This window comes from Schistocerca nitens, chromosome 2 (genome assembly GCF_023898315.1).
Source record: "Schistocerca nitens isolate TAMUIC-IGC-003100 chromosome 2, iqSchNite1.1, whole genome shotgun sequence".
Lineage (NCBI taxonomy): Eukaryota > Metazoa > Arthropoda > Insecta > Orthoptera > Acrididae > Schistocerca > Schistocerca nitens.
The window spans coordinates 483158526-483181614 of NC_064615.1; the positions used below are offsets into that span (position 1 = coordinate 483158526).

General features: G+C 46.4%; 1 protein-coding gene across 2 annotated transcripts in view; it reads left to right on the forward strand.

Annotated features, from left to right (window-relative positions):
• Positions 1-23089, forward strand: part of LOC126236416 (extracellular sulfatase SULF-1 homolog) — a 799264-nt gene that overhangs the window by 583049 nt on the left and 193126 nt on the right. For both annotated transcript variants that reach the window (XM_049945711.1, XM_049945712.1), the window contains exon 6: positions 112-281. In XM_049945711.1, the coding sequence (XP_049801668.1) occupies positions 112-281 (170 nt within the window). The remainder of the gene's footprint in view (positions 1-111; positions 282-23089) is intronic.

A 23089-nucleotide genomic window follows, 5' to 3' on the forward strand; every position in this document is an offset into this window, starting at 1 on the left:
CCGTGTTCAAGTAGTGTTTATTTTTTTATCTATTTATTTATTTTTTGACAATGTCGGTACGGCCGACCTGGAGGCGTGTGTTAAATGTCGGACGGCGCTGTTTGTTTTCAGGACTACTATCCGGACCTGATCGCCAACGACTCGGTGGCGTTCCTGCGGCAGAGCAAGCAGTACTTCTCGCGCAAGCCCGTCATGCTGGTGCTCAGCTTCCCCGCGCCGCACGGGCCAGAGGACTCGGCGCCGCAGTTCTCGCACCTCTTCTTCAACGTCACCACCCACCAGTGAGTAGCTCTACTCGGCCGCCGCCGGCTCTGCCTGTCTGTCTTTCCGCAGCGCTAGTCTCAGCCAAAGCGATGGATGGTCCTCCAAAGCTCCGTCTGAAACCTGCTGCACAGCCAGGGCTGGTATGAAAAAAACTAACAATCTGAAGGCACAGTGGAAAGAAAAACATACTGAACGTGATTAAGGTGCTGCACGTAATTTATAAAGACTTCCCCTATAAAACATTTTATACAATCCTGTAAACTTGTTGAGGGAACTACAAAAGTCTTACCGCTGTTCCAGTGCACAGTAACCTGCCAGCAACAACAAAGTCATAACTGCAGACGTAATATACACATGACACCGTGACCAGTTCCAAGACACAGGAACACAAACGCCGCCTAGGACTCTTTTACAGGTCACCCTCAGATGCGTTAATTGCGAAGTACCGCGAAACTCAGGTCGTTAGTTGGCAAAGATTGAGTTCAGAGTAGAGTTTAACTAAACTACTGGCCATTAAAATTGCTACACCAAGAAGAAATGCAGATGATAAACGGGTATTCATTGGACAAATATATTATACTAGAACTGACATGTGATTACATTTTCACGCAATTTTGGGTGGATAGATCCTGAGAAATCAGTACCCAGAACAACCACCTCTGGCCGTAATAACGGCCTTGATACGCCTGGGCATTGAGTCAAACAGAGATTGGATGGCGTGTACAGGTACAGCTGCCCATGCAGCTTCAACACGATACCACAGTTCCTAAGGGGTAGTGATTGGCGTATTGTGACGAGCCAATTGCTCGGCCACCGTTGACCAGACGTTTTCAATTGGTGAGAGATCTGGAGAATGTGCTGGCCAGGGCAGCAGTCGAACAATTTCTGTATCCAGAAAGGCCCGTACAGGACCTGCAACATGCGGCCGTGCATTATCCTGCTGAAATGTAGTCTTTTGCAGGGGTCGAATGAAGGGTAGAGCCACGGGTCGTAACACATCTGAAATGTAACGTCCACTGTTCAGTGTCGTCAATGCGAACAAGAGGTGACTGAGACGTGTAACCAATGGCACGCCAAACATCACGCCGGGTGATACGCCAGAATGGCGATGACGAATACACGCTTCCAATGTGCGATCACCGCGATGTCGCCAAACACGGATGCGACCATCATGATGCTGTAAACAAAACCTGGATTCATCCGAAAAAATGACGTTTTGCCATTCGTGCACCGAGATTCGTCGTTGAGAACACCATCGCAGGCGCTCCTGTCTGTGATGCAGCGTCAAGGGTAATAGGAGCCATGGTCTCAGCTCGATAGTCCATGCTGCTACAAACGTCGTCGAACTGTACGTGCAGATGGTTGTTGTCTTGCAAACGTCCCCATCTGTTGCCTCAAGGATCGAGACATGGCTGAACGATCCGTTACAGCCATGCGGATAAGATGCCTGTCATCTCGACTGCTAGTGATACGAGGCCGTTGGGATCCAGCACGGCGTTCCGTATTACCCTCCTGAACCCACCGATTCCATATTCTGCTAACAGTCATTGGATCTCGACCAACGCGAGCAGCAATGTCGCAATACGATAAACCGAAATCGCGATAGGCTACAATCCGAACTTTATCAAAGTCGGAAACGTGATTTCTCGTCCTTACACGAGGCATAAGAACAACGTTTCACCAGGCAACTCCGGTCAACTGCTGTTTGTGTATGAGAAATCGGTTGGAAACTTTCCTCATGTGAGCACGTTGTAGGTGTCGCCACAGGCGCCAACCTTGTGCGAATGCTCTGAAAAGCTAATCATTTTCATATCACAGCATCTTCTTCCTGTCGGTTAAATTTCGCGTCTGTAGCACGTTATCTTCGTGGTGTAGCAATTTTAATGGCCAGTAGTGTAAATTGTCGTGAGCTGGCGACCTGCGCTCAGTGTAATACGTATTTAATAGTCTCAAAAAGAACTCATAACCATTTGTCCAATAAAATGAAAACTTGAATAGATGGTGTTTGCGTTCGTGTATAACAGCTGCGTGTCGATTTGCGGACGAGTCGGTGTACGCCGCCGCCCTGCTCGGTGGCCGGCCACGGACGCGGCCGTGGCGCTGCGCCCCGCCGGCCCACCTCGGCCGTGCTCTCAGTGTAATTGCGGCCAGTAACTCAGCATCCCTAATGAAGAGTAACGGCCGCCGCTGGCTGACACCCGCGCTCGCCCGGAGGTAACGAGCCGGCGCCACGTCACTGCCCTCTGCCCGAGCTACGGGCCCGCCACTCGTAGAGCACTCCTCACTCTACGGGAGTCCTTCCAACAGTGAACTGCAACTTCCTCGAGTCACACGAATGCCAAACACAAAGAAATAGACCAATATGGCTGAAACTTGGTGTGCGTTCTTTCCAAAATATGCTACGAACTAAATATGACGTCGATACGAGCCGGTGGTGCCATCTCTCGGACTCTGCAGTGCCACAACTCCCTTACTCAGTATGCTGCGGTCTCACAAAGCCCTTCACAGACAGGCACTATCCCCCAGACGTAGTCCGCAAACAGATCTCCCATGCAATTTCCCCTCATACTCCAAATCCTCCCACCACCCACAAGAACAAGCCACAAAGGAGTGACCCTTCATCACCCATTCCCACCTCGGACTGGATCACCTGAACCACATCCTTTGCCAGAGCTTTGATTACCTATCATCATGGCCTGAAATGAGGGACATCCTACACGAGATGCCGAGATACTTCACACCCCACCCCCCTCCTAAAGTCATGTTCCGTTGCCCATCCAACTTCTACAACATCCTATCCATCCCTATGCCACTCACAATCCCAACTCCTCGCCACAAGGATCATATACCTGTGGAGGACCCAGGTGCTAAACCTGCCCAATCCACCCACCCAGCACTTCCTATTCCAGTCCTGTCAAAGTTTATCTTGCCACATCAGGGGCCAGACCACCTATGAAACCTGCCATGTCATTTACCACCTTTGCTGCAGTCATTGCACAGCCTTTTATATTGCTGCAACCAGCTGTCCACCAGGGTGAAGGCCACCGCCAAACTGTTGCCTAGAGCAAAGTAGGCCACCCTAAGGCACAACATGCAGTGCAACATAACATGCTTGATTTCATTGGCCGCTTCACCACCTGAGCCGTCTGGATCCTTCCGTCTACTACCAACTTTTCTGAACTGTGCAGATGGGAGTTAACCTTGCAACACATTCTTCTCTCCCATAATTATTCCGGCCTCAATCTACGGTAACATACTGTCCGCATACCCTTCACCCAACAATTTCCGCCCTCTCTGTCTTATCATCTCCTCCCTATTCTCATCTTCCTCCCTGTTTATTTGCAGTCCTCGGCCAATGCATCTGCCCATCTTTCCCTCTTCCTCTCCTTTTTTGCCCACCTCCCTGCATCACAACCTCCTCATGCTGTGCCTGTTGGAACTCTAGTTCCTACACACTCCACCAGACAGAGCTTGTCTCCCACCTCAGCCGTACAACTATCCCTTTCCCTTCCCTGCCCCCCTCCAGATTGCTGCTGCATCCTACGTGGTGATGCAGTCCAGTCTGAGACGCAGGCGTTTGCGAGTAAAGGTTTATTCGGGAAATCAAAGGGATACAAACAGTTGCCAAGGCACTAGTACACACACTAACAGATCAAAAGTACCCACACATCTATTTCTGGACACTAATATGAGGCGTAACCACCCGTGCCTTTACGACAGCTTTAACGCTATATGTAAACTGAACGCAGAGAGAGGAGGAAAGGTAAAGCCGTCGGCACACGGACCGTGCTGTCGAACGTTAACGTTGAGCGTGCAAACTCCAACGTGCTGCTGAACGCTCAGGAACGATGCGACTTGTGCATACGGTACGTGAGCCCCAACGTGGTATACGCGACCGCAATGCACTCCAGTGGCAGCTGAGGGATGTTTCTATTTCGTAAATCACACTGTTCACTCGACGGGCGCGCGTAAAAGTCCCACGTTAGCTCTATTAAAACGCACATTTCCTCTATCGTCCACGAAAAGGAAAGTACCATGTCCAATCAATAAGGACACAGGCTTATGAAAGTTCCATTACAAACAGTGCAGTACAAATTTGGAATACTTCTCCGCATAAGATAAACATTATTTCGTCATTCCCACATTTTAGTCAGTCTTACTTGATCACCGTTCCTACCCAGTAGCACAATCTTTGCAACATGTGAATTACGAAGCGTAAAAGAAAAAGGAGCAAAATATCTTTGTACAAGTAGCGCAAGCTGTCCTGTACATTAAGCCAATCGAACAAAATCACCCCTCAAAAAAAGGTGAACCTACATTTACATAACATCAAATATTATAGTATATACTTATACTTATATTAAACTAATAATAAAGTATCAGAACCTAATAAAATAGCGAATGTAAGGAAAAAGAATTTGTAAGTGTCAAGACGCGAACCACCGCCCCACCTAATAACTCTTCCCAGCACAATGACACTACTCATTACGCTAAACCAACAATATAGCTTTGGCATCTAACCATAGTGTGTTACCCCGTGCTGAAAACCTTAATCGTAGATATGTTACTAATTGAAATTTAATTATAAGAAACTGTACCAAGAACAATGCGTTTTGGGTGGATCTTCAGTGTGTCGCTGCCTTCAAATACCCTACTCTCTTAACACGCAAGTTACAATAATTCTTTTGCCACGAATATGGTGTTTCTCATTATTTTATTGGAACTAATCACACAGTTAACAACGGGTTTTCCAGAGATTCTCAACTTGCTGGTCCTCAGAAACGGCATATATACATATAGGCTTGAAATGAATGCCAATACGGCGCCTCACAACTCTGAAGGTAGACGGTGTGCGTGTGACGAAGGTGGCGTTGTGCCATCTCATTGGTCAACGCTCAGACGCACGCTCAGAATATCTGACATGCCAGATATTGCTCTGCATGTTGGGAAAGACTTCCGAACGTGCTATTCCACGCTATGACGTCAGAAACTCAGCACGCTCAACTATCAACGTTCGGATGCACGGTCCGTGTGACGACGGCTTAAGGAAAGGAAAGGAAAGGAAAGGAAAGGAAAGGGGAGAGATCACTGCTGTCAGCTGTTTTGGGACAATATGCGAAATGAGCGGCGACGGGATTCGAACCCGCGATCTCCTGCTTACTAGGCAGGTGCGGTAACCACAGCGCCATCTGGGACACAGTGTTATCGCAACTGCATCGACTATCTCGACTCGCCTCACGATCGATCCACACTCCCATCGAGCGGCACGTATCCGCAGCCCCTGTGCATTTTCTCCATATTCGCTCTTCTGAGATTCCCACGGGAGGTCGGACATATCTGTGCAGCCGCACTGAAGAAGGCGAATTCATTGCCCAGTTAGGCTATCAGATTACATGAACGTGTCGTGTGTGTGCTTTGGGACATGTCAGAATATTCATACAGCTTTAACTCTGCTGTAGACACTTTCGATGAGGTGTCCGAATGTCTGTGGAGAAATCACAGCCCATTATTCCTCAAGAGCCGAAACCAAATAAGGTAGTAATGTTGGACGCTGGGGTACGGAGCGAAGTCGACGCTCTAAGTGATCCCAAAGGTTAAAATTAAAATTTTAACCAATTTTAAGGTCGCTGAGTATGTTTTCAAAAATTTCAAATCCCAAAGGTCTTCCATTGGGTTCCAGTCGGGACTGTGGTTACGCCAGTCTATTTTATTGTCTACAAACCACTGGCTCACACAACCTCCATTATGACAGGGTGCATTGTCATGATGATCCATCATCCCCGAACTGTTCCTCTACTGAATCTTCCTGCCAGATTGTGTCCCAGACGTCCGCAGCTCGTGGTCGTGCGGTAGCGTTCTCGTTTCCCACGCCCGGGTTCCCGGGTTCGATTCCCGGCGGGGTCAGGGATTTTCTCTGCCTCGTGATGACTGGGTGTTGTGTGATGTCCTTAGGTTAGTTAGGTTTAAGTAGTTCTAAGTTCTACGTGACTGATGACCATAGATGTTAAGTCCCATAGTGCTCAGAGCCATTTGAACCATTTATGTGTCCCAGACCAATGCTCTAACTCTGGATCTTTGCCTTTTAGGGGCAAGCGCTCTGTCGACTGAGCTATCCAAGCACGACTCACGACCCGTCCTCACAGAGCTATTTCCGCCAGTATCTCAGGTCTCGGTCCGGCACACAGTTTTAATCTGCGAGGAAGTTTCATATCAGAGCACAGTCCGCTGCCAAGTGAAAATTTCATTCAGAAAACAACCCCCAGCATGTGGCTAAGCCATGTCTTCCCAGTATCCTTTCCTCTAGGAGTGCTAGTGTTGCAAGTTTCGCAGGAGAGTTTCTGTGTAGTTTAGAAGGGAGGAGATGAAGTACGGACGAAAATAAAGCTGTGAGGATGTGTCGTGAGTCGTGCTTGGATACCTCAGTCGATAGAGCATTTGCTCGCAAAAGGCAGAGGTTATGAGTTCGAGTCTAGGTCCGGCTTCCAGATCTAATCTGCCAGGAAGTTTCGTATCAGCGCACACTCCGCTGCAGAATGAAAACCTCACTCTGTTGCTCTACTAAACGCAGCACACAGTGCTGTAAAATGTGCTCATATCCTTCCACATTTAGTGTTTTCTTAATCGCAGTAATGAGATCACACTCCAGCCACGAAAAGCACCCCATAGTGTAACTCCACGTCCTCCGTGCTTTAAAATGGTTCAAATGGCTCTGAGCACTATGGAACTTAACATCTGCGGTCATCATCCCCTAGACTGAGAACTACTTAAACCTAACTAACCTAAGGACATCACACACGTCCATGCCCGAAGCAGGATTTGAAGCTGCGACAGTAGCAGCATCGCGGTTCCGGACGGAAGTACCTAGAACCGCTCGGCCATGACGGCAGGCCCTCCGTGCTTGACTGTTGACACTACACAAGATGGCGGGTAGAGGCCCCAGGCATTCGGCAAACAGAAACCCTTGCATCGGCATCTGTGACGGCTCTTGTAATCCTGATATTCCTTGACTAGTTGGTAGTCGTTAGTCGTCATGAGAAAAAGATTGAATAATCAACGAAAGGATAACGTTCTACGAGTCGGGGCGTGGAATGTCAGAAGCTTGAACGTGGTAGGGAAACTAGAAAATCTGAAAAGGGAAATGCAAAGGCTCAATCTAGATATAGTAGGGATCAGTGAAGTGAAGTGGAAGGAAGACAAGGATTTCTGGTCAGATGAGTATCGGGTAATATCAACAGCAGCAGAAAATGGTATAACAGGTGTAGGATTCGTTATGAATAGGAAGGTAGGGCAGAGGGTGTGTTACTGTGAACAGTTCAGTGACCGGGTTGTTCTAATCAGAATCGACAGCAGACCAACACCGACAACGATAGTTCAGGTGTATACATGCCGACGTCGCAAGCTGAAGATGAACAGATAGAGAAAGTGTATGAGGATATTGAAAGGGTAATGCAGTATGTAAAGGGGGACGAAAATCTGATAGTCATGGGCGACTGGAATGCAGTTGTAGGGGAAGGAGTAGAAGAAAAGGTTACAGGAGAATATGGGCTTGGGACGAGGAATGAAAGAGGAGAAAGACTAATTGAGTTCTGTAACAAGTTTCAGCTAGTAATAGCGAATACCCTGTTCAAGAATCACAAGAGGAGGAGGTATACTTGGAAAAGGCCGGGAGATACGGGAAGATTTCAATTACACTCCTGGAAATGGAAAAAAAGAACACATTGACACCGGTGTGTCAGACCCACCATACTTGCTCCGGACACTGCGAGAGGGCTGTACAAGCAATGATCACACGGACGGCACAGCGGACACACCAGGAACCGCGGTGTTGGCCGTCGAATGGCGCTAGCTGCGCAGCATTTGTGCACCGCCGCCGTCAGTGTCAGCCAGTTTGCCGTGGCATACGGAGCTCCATCGTAGTCTTTAACACTGGTAGCATGCCGCGACAGCGTGGACGTGAACCGGATGTGCAGTTGACGGACTTTGAGCGAGGGCGTATAGTGGGCATGCGGGAGGCCGGGTGGACGTACCGCCGAATTGCTCAACACGTGGGGCGTGAGGTCTCCACAGTACATCGATGTTGTCGCCAGTGGTCGGCGGAAGGTGCACGTGCCCGTCGACCTGGGACCGGACCGCAGCGACGCACGGATGCACGCCAAGACCGTAGGATCCTACGCAGTGCCGTAGGGGACCGCACCGCCACTTCCCAGCAAATTAGGGACACTGTTGCTCCTGGGGTATCGGCGAGGACCATTCGCAACCGTCTCCATGAAGCTGGGCTACGGTCCCGCACACCGTTAGGCCGTCTTCCGCTCACGCCCCAACATCGTGCAGCCCGCCTCCAGTGGTGTCGCGACAGGCGTGAATGGAGGGACGAATGGAGACGTGTCGTCTTCAGCGATGAGAGTCGCTTCTGCCTTGGTGCCAATGATGGTCGTATGCGTGTTTGGCGCCGTGCAGGTGAGCGCCACAATCAGGACTGCATACGACCGAGGCACACAGGGCCAACACCCGGCATCATGGTGTGGGGAGCGATCTCCTACACTGGCCGTACACCACTGGTGATCGTCGAGGGGACACTGAATAGTGCACGGTACATCCAAACCGTCATCGAACCCATCGTTCTACCATTCCTAGACCGGCAAGGGAACTTGCTGTTCCAACAGGACAATGCACGTCCGCATGTATCCCGTGCCACCCAACGTGCTCTAGAAGGTGTAAGTCAACTACCCTGGCCAGCAAGATCTCCGGATCTGTCCCCCATTGAGCATGTTTGGGACTGGATGAAGCGTCGTCTCACGCGGTCTGCACGTCCGGCACGAACGCTGGTCCAACTGAGGCGCCAGGTGGAAATGGCATGGCAAGCCGTTCCACAGGACTACATCTAGCATCTCTACGATCGTCTCCATGGGAGAATAGCAGCCTGCATTGCTGCGAAAGGTGGATATACACTGTACTAGTGCCGACATTGTGCATGCTCTGTTGCCTGTGTCTATGTGCCTGTGGTTCTGTCAGTGTGATCATGTGATGTATCTGACCCCAGGAATGTGTCAATAAAGTTTCCCCTTCCTGGGACAATGAATTCACGGTGTTCTTATTTCAATTTCCAGGAGTGTAGATTACATCATGGTCAGACAGAGATTCCGAAATCAGATACTGGATTATAAGGCGTACCCAGGAGCAGATATAGGCTCAGATCACAATATAGTAGTGATGAAGAGTAGACTGAAGTTCAAGACATTAGTCAGGAAGAATCAATACGCAAAGAAGTGGGATACGGAAGTACTAAGGAATGACGAGATACGTTTGAAGTTCTCTAACGCTATAGATACAGCAATAAGGAATAGCGCAGTAGGCAGTACGGTTGAAGAGGAATGGACATCTCTAAAAAGGGCCATCACAGAAGTTGGGAAGGAAAACATAGGTACAAAGAAGGTAGCTGCGAAGAAACCATGGGTAACAGAAGAAATACTTCAGTTGATTGATGAAAGGAGGAAGTACAAACATGTTCCGGGAAAATCAGGAATACAGAAATACAAGTCGCTGAGGAATGAAATAAATAGGAAGTGCAGGGAAGCTAAGACGAAATGGCTGCAGGAAAAATGTGAAGACATCGAAAAAGATATGATTGTCGGAAGGACAGACTCAGCATACAGGAAAGTCAAAACAACCTTTGGTGACATTAAAAGCAACGGTGGTAACATTAAGACTGCAACGGGAATTCCACTGTTAAATGCAGAGGAGAGAGCAGATAGGTGGAAAGAATACATTGAAAGCCTCTATGAGGGTGAAGATTTGTCTGATGTGATAGAAGAAGAAACAGGAGTCGATTTAGAAGAGATAGGGGATCCAGTATTAGAATCGGAATTTAAAAGAGCTTTGGAGGACTTACGGTCAAATAAAGCAGAAGGGATAGATAACATTCCATCAGAATTTCTAAAATCATTGGGGGAAGTGGCAACAAAACGACTATTCACGTTGGTGTGTAGAATATATGAGTCTGGCGACATACCATCTGACTTTCGGAAAAGCATCATCCACACAATTCCGAAGACGGCAAGAGCTGACAAGTGCGAGAATTATCGCACAATCAGCTTAACAGCTCATGCATCGAAGCTGCTTACAAGAATAATATACAGAAGAATGGAAAAGAAAATTGAGAATGCGCTAGGTGACGATCAGTTTGGCTTTAGGAAAAGTAAAGGGACGAGAGAGGCAATTCTGACGTTACGGCTAATAATGGAAGCAAGGCTAAAGAAAAATCAAGACACTTTCATAGGATTTGTCGACCTGGAAAAAGCGTTCGACAATATAAAATGGTGCAAGCTGTTCGAGATTCTGAAGAAAGTAGGGGTAAGCTATAGGGAGAGACGGGTCATATACAATATGTACAACAACCAAGAGGCAATAATAAGAGTGGACGATCAAGAACGAAGTGCTCGTATTAAGAAGGGTGTAAGACAAGGCTGTAGCCTTTCGCCCCTACTCTTCAATCTGTACATCGAGGAAGCAATGATGGAAATAAAAGAAAGGTTCAGGAGTGGAATTAAAATACAAGGTGAAAGGATATCAATGATACGATTCGCTGATGACATTGCTATCCTGAGTGAAAGTGAAGAAGAATTAAATGATCTGCTGAACGGAATGAACAGTCTAATGAGTACACAGTATGGTTTGAGAGTAAATCGGAGAAAGACGAAGGTAATGAGAAGTAGTAGAAATGAGAACAGCGAGAAACTTACATCAGGATTAATGGTCACGAAGTCAATGAAGTTAAGGAATTCTGCTACCTAGGCAGTAAAATAACCAATGACGGACGGAGCAAGGAGGACATCAAAAGCAGACTCGCTATGGCAAAAAAGGCATTTCTGGCCAAGAGAAGTCTACTAATATCAAATACCGGTCTTAATTTGAGGAAGAAATTTCTGAGGATGTACGTCTGGAGTACAGCATTGTATGGTAGTGAAACATGGACTGTGGGAAAACCGGAACAGAAGAGAATCGAAGCATTTGAGATGTGGTGCTATAGACGAATGTTGAAAATTAGGTGGACTGATAAGGTAAGGAATGAGGAGGTTCTATGCAGAATCGGAGAGGAAAGGAATATGTGGAAAACACTGATAAGGAGAAGAGACAGGATGATAGGACATCTGCTAAGACATGAGGGAATGACTTCCATGGTACTAGAGGGAGCTGTAGAGGGCAAAAACTGTAGAGGAAGACAGAAATTGGAATACGTCAAGCAAATAATTGAGGACGTAGGTTGCAAGTGCTACTCTGAGATGAAGAGGTTGGCACAGGAGAGGAATTCGTGGCGGGCCGCATCAAACCAGTCAGTAGACTGATAACCAAAAAAAAAAAAAAGTCGTCATTAATGGTATATTCTTTCTGATCTCAAGGCGTGGTAATTGTTAATTTTCTTTGTGAGAAGACGCCACAAATTACTGTCTTTAAAATTGGTGTAAAAGAGGGTTCGTAGTAGAACTAGGTATTTCTTAGTATCTTTTTCTCTCTTAAGTTTGATGGATTAATCATTGAATAAAGACGACAATCTTTAAGCAAGTCCTGTCCAAATGAATTCTATACACTTGCAAGTAAGTTAAATTCGTGTGAAAAGTTATTATTGGGAGTTGTTATAAATTCAGTGTTCATTAATGCTGCCAGTCAAAGATGATATTCCTATGTTAATTTTTCTTTCGATTTTATTAAAAAAATTGACAATCGCCGCGCTGGGTTTCGTAACGTAGCGATCGAAAATAATTAAGTTCTCACAGTTTAAGCTTTGAATTAATTTCTGTCCTATGAAACTCCCTATCTCACCACTAGTTATCATTTATTTTTAATAATATTTTCCCTGTCTCAAGGATAATTACTTTTAGAGAAGGTGAAAAGTGGTTCTGAAATTAAATTTTTGAATACTTCCAAACTACATATTTCCACAACTACAAGCCACGAGCTAGCACAATACGGACAACATGAGACAAGATAAGCTGAGACAAAATTGACTGAATGAGACCGAGACACTATTGTCTCGACTATTTATAGATTTACGCAAAACAAAAGTTGACGTAGCTATAACTTCTTCGGCCAAAAGTTCTTAGTACATTTCTTACGCCTATAAGTCCTTAGTACACTACTTATTCTTTTGAAATTCTTATTCTGAAATAATTCACAGTTATACGAAAAATAGTAACGAAAATATATAAAATGGTTCAAATGGCTCTGAGCACTATGGGACTTAACATCTATGGTCATCAGTCCCCTAGAACTTAGAACTACTTAAACCTAACTAACCTAAGGACATCACACACATCCATGCCCGAGGCAGGATTCGAACCTGCGACCGTAGCAGTCGCGCGGCTCCGGACTGAGCGCCTAGAACCGCTAGACCACCGCGGCCGGCGAAAATATATAAAATCATGGCTTATGGCCGTATAAGAGTGGCTTCGAATGCAGCAGGGTAGAGAGTTTCCATTTATCGACTGTCTAGTGATTGCTTTTTAGACCACCCCAAGCTTCACTTAGATTCACTGCAGAAATGAGGAGCCGCTCGACCATTGCACCCCATTAGTTTCCCACGCGCAGTCATTTTGCCAGCTAGACTGCTCGTAGCACTGTAGAACTCGCTACTGACTCCTTCCGCTGATTCCACCTGACTTTCTACAATTATCCTTGACAGTGCTCGACGGTCCCTGTGCGTCTGTATACAACGTCTGCCTGATCTTAGTTCAGTTGTGGTTATTCTTTCGCGTTTCCATTTCACAACCACATCACCAAACGTCGACTTGCGCAGATTTAGAAGGGTTGAAATGTCCCTAATGGATTTGCTACTGAGGTATCCAGTGACAAGTCCTCGTACGAAGCCATTGAGCTTACCTGACCGACCCTTTCTGCTGTTATTGGTTCTCCACTGACAACACAACACTGTCCTCCTCCGTTTATACTGTCAGGTTGGCATCCAGTCGTTAACTCCACATTACAGAATGGTAGGCACGTACTTTCGACAAGATAACGTATTACCGTTGTAACGCAGCAGTACCAGGCCGCGCCTGTGTCTGAGACTTGTTCTCTACTCTGGACACCAGGGCCAGTTTCCGGTAGCTCGGAGAAGAGGACCTTGTTTAGACTGACGACGATCGACCGGTTTTCTCGAATCATCTTAAATGGGGTTTGGTCCGGGCATAGGCGGATTTCAATGGCGAATAATTTGTCCATGAAGGACTACGTTTTCCAGCATTTGGTGGACGTAAACTTGTGAAGGTGTTGGCAGAGAGCAGCACTTTCTCTAGCAGGTCTAACAGCAGGAGCTGAAATTGGCCAATTGAAGTGCCGATATCCTGCTCTCGCGGATAATTCGCTGAAAGACCGGAATGATAAAAAAAAAGTTTCGTGGAGCAGTTTGCAGCTCACGAAATCGTGTAGAACGCCGGCAGCTCCCGTTTTGTCTCTGCGTCGTGCGCTCTGTGGGGCGGAGTTCGTGTTTCCGTAGTGCGTTTCTGAAGAGAGGATTTATGGCGAGCCGGATCAAATGAGAGGCCTGAACAATACGTCACATAATTAATTTGATTCGTGCGCTAGCGCATCGCCAAGTGTACCTGCCTTGTTGCCGCGGCCGTGTTAGGAATTTCGCTTTTTACATAATAATAATAATAATAATAGTGGTCATAATCATAATACTAATACTTTGCTGACATTAAGGCTTAGTACATCGCTTTAGCACAACATCCAACAAACTGCAGTTTAGGTAAATACTGCATCTGAAAAGTACAGATCCAGAAATTTGGTTACTTCATGTCTTACATGTGTCACGCAGTTGTTCTGAAAATTATTGTAGTAATATAGTGTCACAACTCTGATATCAAAATTTACACAGTATAAAACCGAAGTGTACAGTCGTTATCAGGATAACTCTTAGGTGTACGATTGTGACTATGATTATGCGACTGCGTAAGCGAAGGGACGCCGCGTCTTTCAGTCGTCCAGGATGTCGGTTACTTGGTTTCTACTTAATTGTGGGGGGGGGAGGGGGCAGAGGGGAGGGGGAATAGGGAGGGGGCGTTGGGAAGGAGTGTGTCTGTCACCTTCTGCTTTTGCTTAACTTCCTGTGGATTGCGGGTCCTACCTGTGGACCCTGGAACCGTGTCGGACTTGCTGTGTCGGTAGCACACAGAGTCAGCCTGTGGGTGGCCATCTTTACCAGCGTGTCACGTTGCCCCCAGGCGGTCGGGACGGAAGGCTATTTACGTGACCACAAACTGGAAGGATTCCCTTTTTGGACATAGCTTGCATATTGAAGATTTAGTTTTCGTGCTACTTCAGCTGAAAAAATTGGAGGTTGACCTACAACACCAGAGGCGGAAAATGACCTTTATTATCAACTGTTAAATTTGTCAGTGGCTCATAAAGGAGTTCAATATCCAGCAACAAAAATTTTGGATCATTTGTCCAATAACATAAAATGTGTGATAGGTAGCGAAGATTGCGTTAAATCTAATTTAAAATAATTTCTCCTGGACAACTCCTTTTATTCCATTGACGAATTTCTACTTAAAAACTGGTAGCCAGTTTCGTAAATGTAGATGCGTGGGTAGGAATAAAACGATAATGTGTTCATTAATGTCAACAGTAATCATGTATACATATCCTGTAAACTGATTCATTCCACATAATTTTCATAAAAGAATCGTTCAATCAATGTATGGAACACGTAACTAACAAATTCAAAATATAAATGCTTTTGGATTTTTTTGTGGGGGGCCGGGGAATAGGCTGAGATTATGAACCTAATGATACTTCCCTCCTGACCATATCCTCCCTGCCCCCATCCCCTGCCCCGCCCTATAGGTGAAATAACAGTATCTTCGACAGTCCGAACTATTACTACGATTTGTATGTGAAGCGGAATGGGTTTGCGGAGATACTCGGGAGGCGTTCTGTCGCACAGCATTCAGAAACTATACGTTCAGTAAGTGGCTCGAAACAGCATATCCAGACACTCTGGGATGATGATGGCATTGAAACAGAGGATGACACGCGTAAAGCTGAAATACTAAACACCTTTTTCCAAAGCTGTTTCACAGAGGAAGACCGCACTGCAGTTCCTTCTCTAAATCCTCGCACAAACGAAAAAATGCCTGACATCGAAATATGTGTCCAAAGAATAGAAAAGCAACTGAAATCACTCAACAAAGGAAAGTCCACTGGACCTGACGGGATACCAATTCGATTCTACACAGAGTACGCGAAAGAACTTGCCCCCCTTCTAACAGCCGTGTACCGCAAGTCTCTAGAGGAACGGAAGGTTCCAAATGATTGGAAAAGAGCACAGGTAGTCCCAGTCTTCAAGAAGGGCCGTCGAGCAGATCCGCAAAACTATAGACCTATATCTCTGACATCGATCTGTTGTAGAATTTTAGAACATGTGTTTTGCTCGCTTATCATGTCATTTCTGGAAACTCAGAATCTACTCTGTAGGAGTAGTCTTTATTCGTGTGAGACCCAACTCGCTTTATTTGTTCATGAGACCCAGAAAATATTAGATACAGGCTCCCAGGTAGATGCTATTTTCCTTGACTTCCGGAAGGCGTTCGATACAGTTCCGCACTGTCACCTGATAAACAAAATAAGAGCCTACGGAATATCAGACCAGCTGAGTGGCTGGATTGAAGAGTTTTTAGCAAACAGAACACAGCATGTTGTTCTCAATGGAGAGATGTCTACAGACATTAAAGTAACCTCTGGCATGCCACAGGGGAGTGTTATGGGACCATTGCTTTTCACAATATATATAAATGACCTAGTAGATAGTGTCGGAAGTTCCATGCGGCTTTTCGCGGATGATGCTGTAGTATACAGAGAAGTTGCAGCATTAGAAAATTGTAGCGAAATGCAGGAAGATCTGCAGCGGATAGGCACTTGGTGGAGGGAGTGGCAACTGACCCTTAACATAGAGAAATGTAATGTATTGCGAATACATAGAAAGAAGGATCCTTTATTGTATGAGTATATGATAGCGGAACAAACACTGGTAGCAGTTACTTCTGTAAAATATCTGGGAGTATGCGTACGGAACGATTTGAAGTGGAATGATCATATAAAATTAATTGTAGGTAAGGCGGGTACCAGGTTGAGATTCATTGGGAGAGTCCTTAGAAAATGTAGTCCATCAACAAAGGAGGTGGCTTACAAAACACTCGTTCGACCTATACTTGAGTATTGTTCATCAGTGTGGGATCCGTACCATGTCGGGTTCACAGAGGATAGAGGATATAGAGATGATCCAAAGAAGAGCGGCGCGTTTCGTCAAAGGGTTATTTGGTAAGCGTGATAGCGTTACGTAGATGTTTAGCAAACTCAAGTGGAAGGCTCTGCAAGAGAGGCGCTCTGCATCGCGGTGTAGCTTGCTCGCCAGGTTTCGAGAGGGTGCGTGTCTGGATGAGGTATCGAATATATTGCTTTCCCGTACTTATACCTCCCGAGGAGATCACGAACGTAAAATTAGAGAGATTCGAGCGCGCACGGAGGCTTTCCGGCAGTCGTTCTTCCCGCGAACCATACGCGACTGGAACAGGAAAGGGAGGTAATGACAGTGGCACGTAAAGTGCCCTCCGCCACTCACCGTTGGGTGGCTTGCAGATTATAAATGAAGATGTAGATGTAGAGGTAGATCTGTTGTCGAGCTTGCAGCGCAGGCAATGGGGAAGGTAGAGGACGGCTGCGCACTGAGAGCCAGACAGTCAGTCAGAAGTTGGCGAGTCTCCGGAAGCGTCGCTCGCCGCGGATCTGAAATTCGTTATCAGCTGGTATGGGACAGGGCGGGAGGTGGCGGGCAGCCTGGTCGAGCTCCATTAGACTTTCATGAAGGGCTGTCCCGGTCCAGCTCCGGGCCGGTGCGGCCTGTCGCGGCGGCTCGCAGCCAGCGCCGGCGCCGGCGGCCTGGAATATTCACGCGGCGGCCATTGTGGCGGCGGATGGCCGCCCTGAATTATGGAAGCGCCGCTTCTGGCGGCGCCACCTGCCGCCGCTGCTGGAGGCTCCAGTGGCGCGGGCCCCGAGCGCTGCACACACAAAACTGACCGTACAAATTACTATTAGTTACCTCCTCCAGAGAGTGCACTCGACGTCTCCCAAGCCTTCCGTACCGAGACGCGCGAGTACCTCGTCGTCCGAGTACCCGTATCGTTAAGACCCGCTGCTCCATTCCTACCTGCACAGGCAGTCCTTCCACATCCACGCAGCCTACACGTCGGAACATCCATGTTGGAATCTCACAACCTGTATTATGCGTCCTCTTCACGAGTGCCACGATGCAGCCCGGATGGGCCCACATACCGATGATACGTCGCCCCTGAATTATAGCATAAGTCCCCGCATGTTCCAAATCCAACTTCGACGACTGAAAAAACCCACAGCCTGTGCTGCCACAAGCCGTCTGACCTACGACCCTGACAAGACCCAGGCCATTATCTTAGCCTGCTGCCCTGTTGCCCAACCATCAGTTGAGATAAGTGGTACACCAGTACTGCAGACGGACTCAATTTAGTGTTTGGGCGACACGTCAGACGCACTTCCCACGTGGTGCGATCACGTCGAAGACATTCGCTGCTCCGCTGTGGTACGCTTGTCTTTTTGTACTCAGTTGTCGATCTGTGATGGACACTGCCACCAAATGTTGTCTCACCACTTACAAGATTCTCCTGCTGCCACTTAATGATTACGTAGCTATGATTTCGTTCATAGCTGTATTTCAACAGCAACAGAATATTTCAAGAAAAAATGTCAGCCGGCCGGGGTGGTCGAGCGGTTCTAGGCGCTTCAGTCCGGAAAGTGAAACTGCTACGGTTGCAGGTTCGAATCCTGCCTCGGGCATGGATGTGTCTGATGTCCTTAGGTTAGTTAGGTTTAAGTAGTTCTAAGTTCTAGGGGACTGATGAAGTTTAAACTGCCATCTTCAGAGGTGAAATTGGCTCAGATCATTGGTAAGCCAGCGTCAAAGTAAGAATCGGACGTTTTCCATCCCGCCTGGAAGGCGGCACATGGGTCTGCTACTGAAACTGAAAGATTGACCGAATGACGAAAGCGAGTAGGAGCAGGAAAAGGTGAAAATCTCTCGGTACGGGAGTGTGAATTATAGATGTTTACTATAGGCAAAAACAAGTTAATAAATGGTTACATAACTTTGCAATGATGAGCAAAGCTACAGACCCGTCGTAAGTAGTACATACTCAATAGCAAGCCAACACCCTCTGAGGTTGAAGCGATGTTTCCAGGCCGTCTGGTCTTGATGAAATGGGGAGAATCTGCAGCGGAGCTCGTAGACCTCCACAGCACCGGCTAGAGGGTGCTGTCGTCGGTGTCTGTCGTAGTGCCATCTTAAGAACTTTCACCTACGCCGTGGCATTGTAGCTATCGATACCACAGGACCGTAGTGTCCTCTCCTAGAGAATCGATAAAATACAGTTCCATCGCTAAAAATATATGATGCGTGTTATGAGTAGCAAACAATTAACTGTCAAATCTCACGTCGTATACAGTTGTGCGACGACAATCAGCCAATATACCGGTGAACCAAATAAACGTTTAACGTGCAGCTGACGACTGAACTTTTATCTTTGTTAATTATGTAGCTGTTTTCTCGGCAACTCTGCCGAAAGGCTCGTCGGTCGCCTCCAGCCTGTCTAAAACTGGTCCCTTAAGCTGGGGCTGCACCTACCGCCTGACCGCGTAACGGTCCTGGTTTACCAAACGACAGACGTCACAGCCCGTACCAACGCATTATATCGTGAGCCTTTTTGCAAAACACAGAATGCTCCCAGAACACCGCTGGGACATAAAGTTCACTGGCGCATTAGTACCAGCTGGCCAGATCTGCTGCACATTTAAAGTAACCACAACTATCAAAAAGAACGAATTAAAACGTGGAGAGTCAAACTGACGGGCATGACAAAGTGAAATAAAGGACGAACCAAAGATAGTATGAGAAACGAATGTTTATCACCCACCAGACTGTGGAGAAAGTAACGCAGTAAAGATCTCTCAGCTACTGGCTGCCTTGGATCTAGTACTACACGATCACGTCACCCAACGTCGTTACGTCACGACAGTGAAGCGGTGTGTCTATACCAGCTGTGGAATCAGCGCAGTACGGTAGGTTGATGTGGATCGCAAAAAGCAGCTATCGTATTTAGACTTACGCATGTCCCAATGTGCCAAATGCGTTGGCATATCAACGCGGATTGTCCAACGGGTCTGCAAGGGATGGTGCACCACTCGAAGCCATGTAACAACAGTTCTCGTAACAACATCCAACCGACGGGAACCGGAGAACTGCTGCTGTCACTGAATACAGATCCACCTCAGCGAATATTGCGCAGGGAACTGCATGCAAAGGAAACTTGCAGTCGGGTACACATACAGATACATGTCTTCAATGGGCGAAATAACGCAGTAGCTGAACAGTAAGGGATCTAGTGTGGTCCAACGGGTGGCGATTTTGTCTCTTTTCAAATAATGCTACGCCTTGATAACAGCGATTATGCAATGAGGCGCTTAACCCAGATCACACAATATAATGTTTCAGAGTCCTTTTCGTACCATGTCTTGGGTCGACTGATTCTGCTTACCGTGAACATAAAGCAGAGTCTTTATTTCTATGTTCCTCGAGACAATGAGTATGCTTTAGAAATTGCCGCCTTCCAAGATGACAACAGATCTGTCACTGGGCTGCATGCATACGTTATAGGCTTGAGGAACTGGGGGAACAAATATTGTACCATGGTATAGAACTCACCAGTCAAAATGGTCGAAAAAATCTCTGACAGTAATCCGACCTTGCAAAGTAACCATGGGCTCATGGAATACCACGATATGATTGCCCAAATAATCACCGAACCCGCTCCTGAGACATTAACTCGGACAGAAGGTGGGAACAGTGTGAAAGAACACTCGTATGATCAAGTGGCTTTCTTCCATTGTTCCGTAGTCCAGGTTTTATGGCTTCGGTACCGCGTTTCGCCGTTACCGACATTTGAGACACTGGTGAGTTGTTTTGGAATTCCAGCTCGCCCTGGAATTACCAGGTTATGGAGCTCCCTTCAGGTTGTTTTGGTGCTGACAATGTTCCCGAGTGCCACATTCAACACTGCAGCGACAGTTGTCCATTTACTTTTCGTCACAATCCTTTTTATTGAGCGTCCGCAACGATCACCCAAGGTACATTTTCGTCCACATAGTGACCTAGCGTTTCATATTTCTCCGCTTTCCCTGTAACCGTTACAATTCTTCGATGCGGTTCCTCTTGAAGTACCAAACTCTTCGACTACCTTGGTTGAGGAAGCATACACCATATGAGCACCAGCAATTTTCTCACACTGGAATTCACGTAGCTCCGACTTAGTGCACTCACAACCACACACAACATTGTGTTGACGGGGAACGACGCTTGGGACTTATTAAGGATAATGCACAGGTACCATTCGTGATCAAATACAATAACGCCGTCTGCAGGCTTCACCAGCATCTGTTATTTTGTTGAAACGTGCATTCCTCGCGGCGTATCCACATTTTTCTCCACATCCTGTGCCTCCCTTAGGGATGTGTTGGGTGAAAAGGGGTTGACGTAGCAGCAGAACTGAGGAACATGTGGAGCAATTGCAACCAAATATTCTTTATTCTTGACTCGATATTCGTATAATTATTTGTATAAGACTACTGTCGGGGTAGAATACCCTTGCTACCTCAAGAGCGAGAGTAGCAGTGGCGTGTAAAGGTAGTCGATAACGACCGATATTAGTATGGAATCCATATTTTTTCTGGTTCGCTAGTGTCATTGGTGACAGTCCCGATAAATTTTCAACCCCTAGGAGTGGGTGCCTGTTGGGTTGGAGGTGTAGACACGGGGACAGGGGTCGGGGGGAGGGTGCAAAGACCATGACACAGCTGCGCAGGTCACACCAATACCCAAGAAAGGAAACAGTAGCAGTCAGCTGAATCACAGACCCGTGCCACTAATGTGGATTTGCAGTAGGATTTTGAAACATATACTGTGTTTGAACATTTTTAATTACCTCGAAGAAAACGATTTATTGACAAACAGCCAATACGGAGTCGGAAAATACCGCTCTTGTGAAACACAACTAGCTCTTTATTCTCACAAAGTAATGACTGCTAACGCAAGGGGATGTCAAATTGATTCCATATTCTTAGCTTTCCAGGGGGCTTTTGACACCGCACCTCAAAAACGACTTCTAATAAAATTCCGTGACTACGGACTATCGTCCCAATTGTGCGACTGGATTCATGGTTTCCTGTCAGGAAGATCACAGTACGTAGTAATTGACGGAAACTCATCGAATAAAGTTCGCCAAGGAAGTGTTATTTGCCCAGTGCATTTCCAGATATACATAAACAATTTAGGAGACAATCTGATCAGTTCTCTTAGATTGTTTGCAGATAATACTGTCATTTACCGTCTTGTAAAATCAACACATTATCTAAACCAATTGAAAAATGATTTAGACGAGATGTCTGCACGGTACGATGGGCACGAAAGGGAAACAGTGGTTGCGAAGGGAGTAAGACAGTGTTGTAGCCCATCCTCGGTGTTATTCGATCTGTATGTTGAACAAGCAGTAAAGGAAACAAAAGAAAACGTTGGAGTAGGAATTAAAATCCAGGGAGAAGAAATAAAAACCTTGAGCTTTGACGATAACATTGTAATTCTGCCAGAGACAGCAAAGGACTTGGAAGAACAGCTGAACGGAATGAACAGTGTCTTGAAAGGAGGATATAAGATGAATAAACAAATGCAAAACAAGGATAATAGAATGTAGTCAAATTAAATCAGGTGATGCTGAGGGAATTAGATTAGGAAGTAAGACACTTAAAGTAGTAGATGGGTTTTACTATTTGGGTAGCAAAATAAGTGATGATGGTCGAAGTAGAGACCAGGAGATGAATACACTAAATAGATTCAGAAGAATATAGGTTGCAGTAGGTACTTGGAGATGAAGAAGCTTGCACAGGATAAAGTAGCATGGAGAGCTGCATCAGACCAGTCTTTGGACTGAAGACCGCAACAACAGCAACATCTACATGGTGCCAAAAGTGGCAATTTACTCTAAATAATGAAAAATGTGTAGTTATCCATACGAATACTAAAAGGAATCTGCCAAATTTCGGTTACACGATAAAAGACACAAATCTAAAGCCTATAGATTCAGGTAAATACTTAGGAATTACAATTAAGTATAAGTGAAATTGATAGGATCACATAGTGTTGTGGGGAAAGAAAACCAAAGATTGCGATTCATTGGCAGAATGCTTAGAAAATGCAATAGGTCTACTAAAGAGAGTGCTTACACTACGCTTGTCCGGCCTCTAAGACTATTGCTATGCGGTGCGGGGTCCGCATCAACTAGGATTGACGGAGGACACCGAGAACGTTCAAAGAAGGTCAACTCGTTTTGTATCGTCGCGAGATAGGGGAGATAGTTCCACGGATATGATATGCGAATTGTCTCGGCGATTATTAAAACAAAGGCGTTTTTCGTTGTGGCAGAATCTTCTCATAAAATTCCAGTCACCAACTTTCTCCTGAGAGGGTGCAAACATTTTGTTGGCGCGCACCTGCATAGAGAGAACTGATCGTCAGGGTAAAGTAACAGAAATTAGAGGTCGCTCAAAAAGCTTCAGATGTTCGTCTTTCGAGCGAACGTTCGAGATAACGATAGAGAAATGGCTTGAAGATGGTTCGGTGACTCTTCATCCAGGCACTTAATTGTGAATTGCGCAGCAATCATGTAGGTGTGGATCAGCATATCTCGGTAAG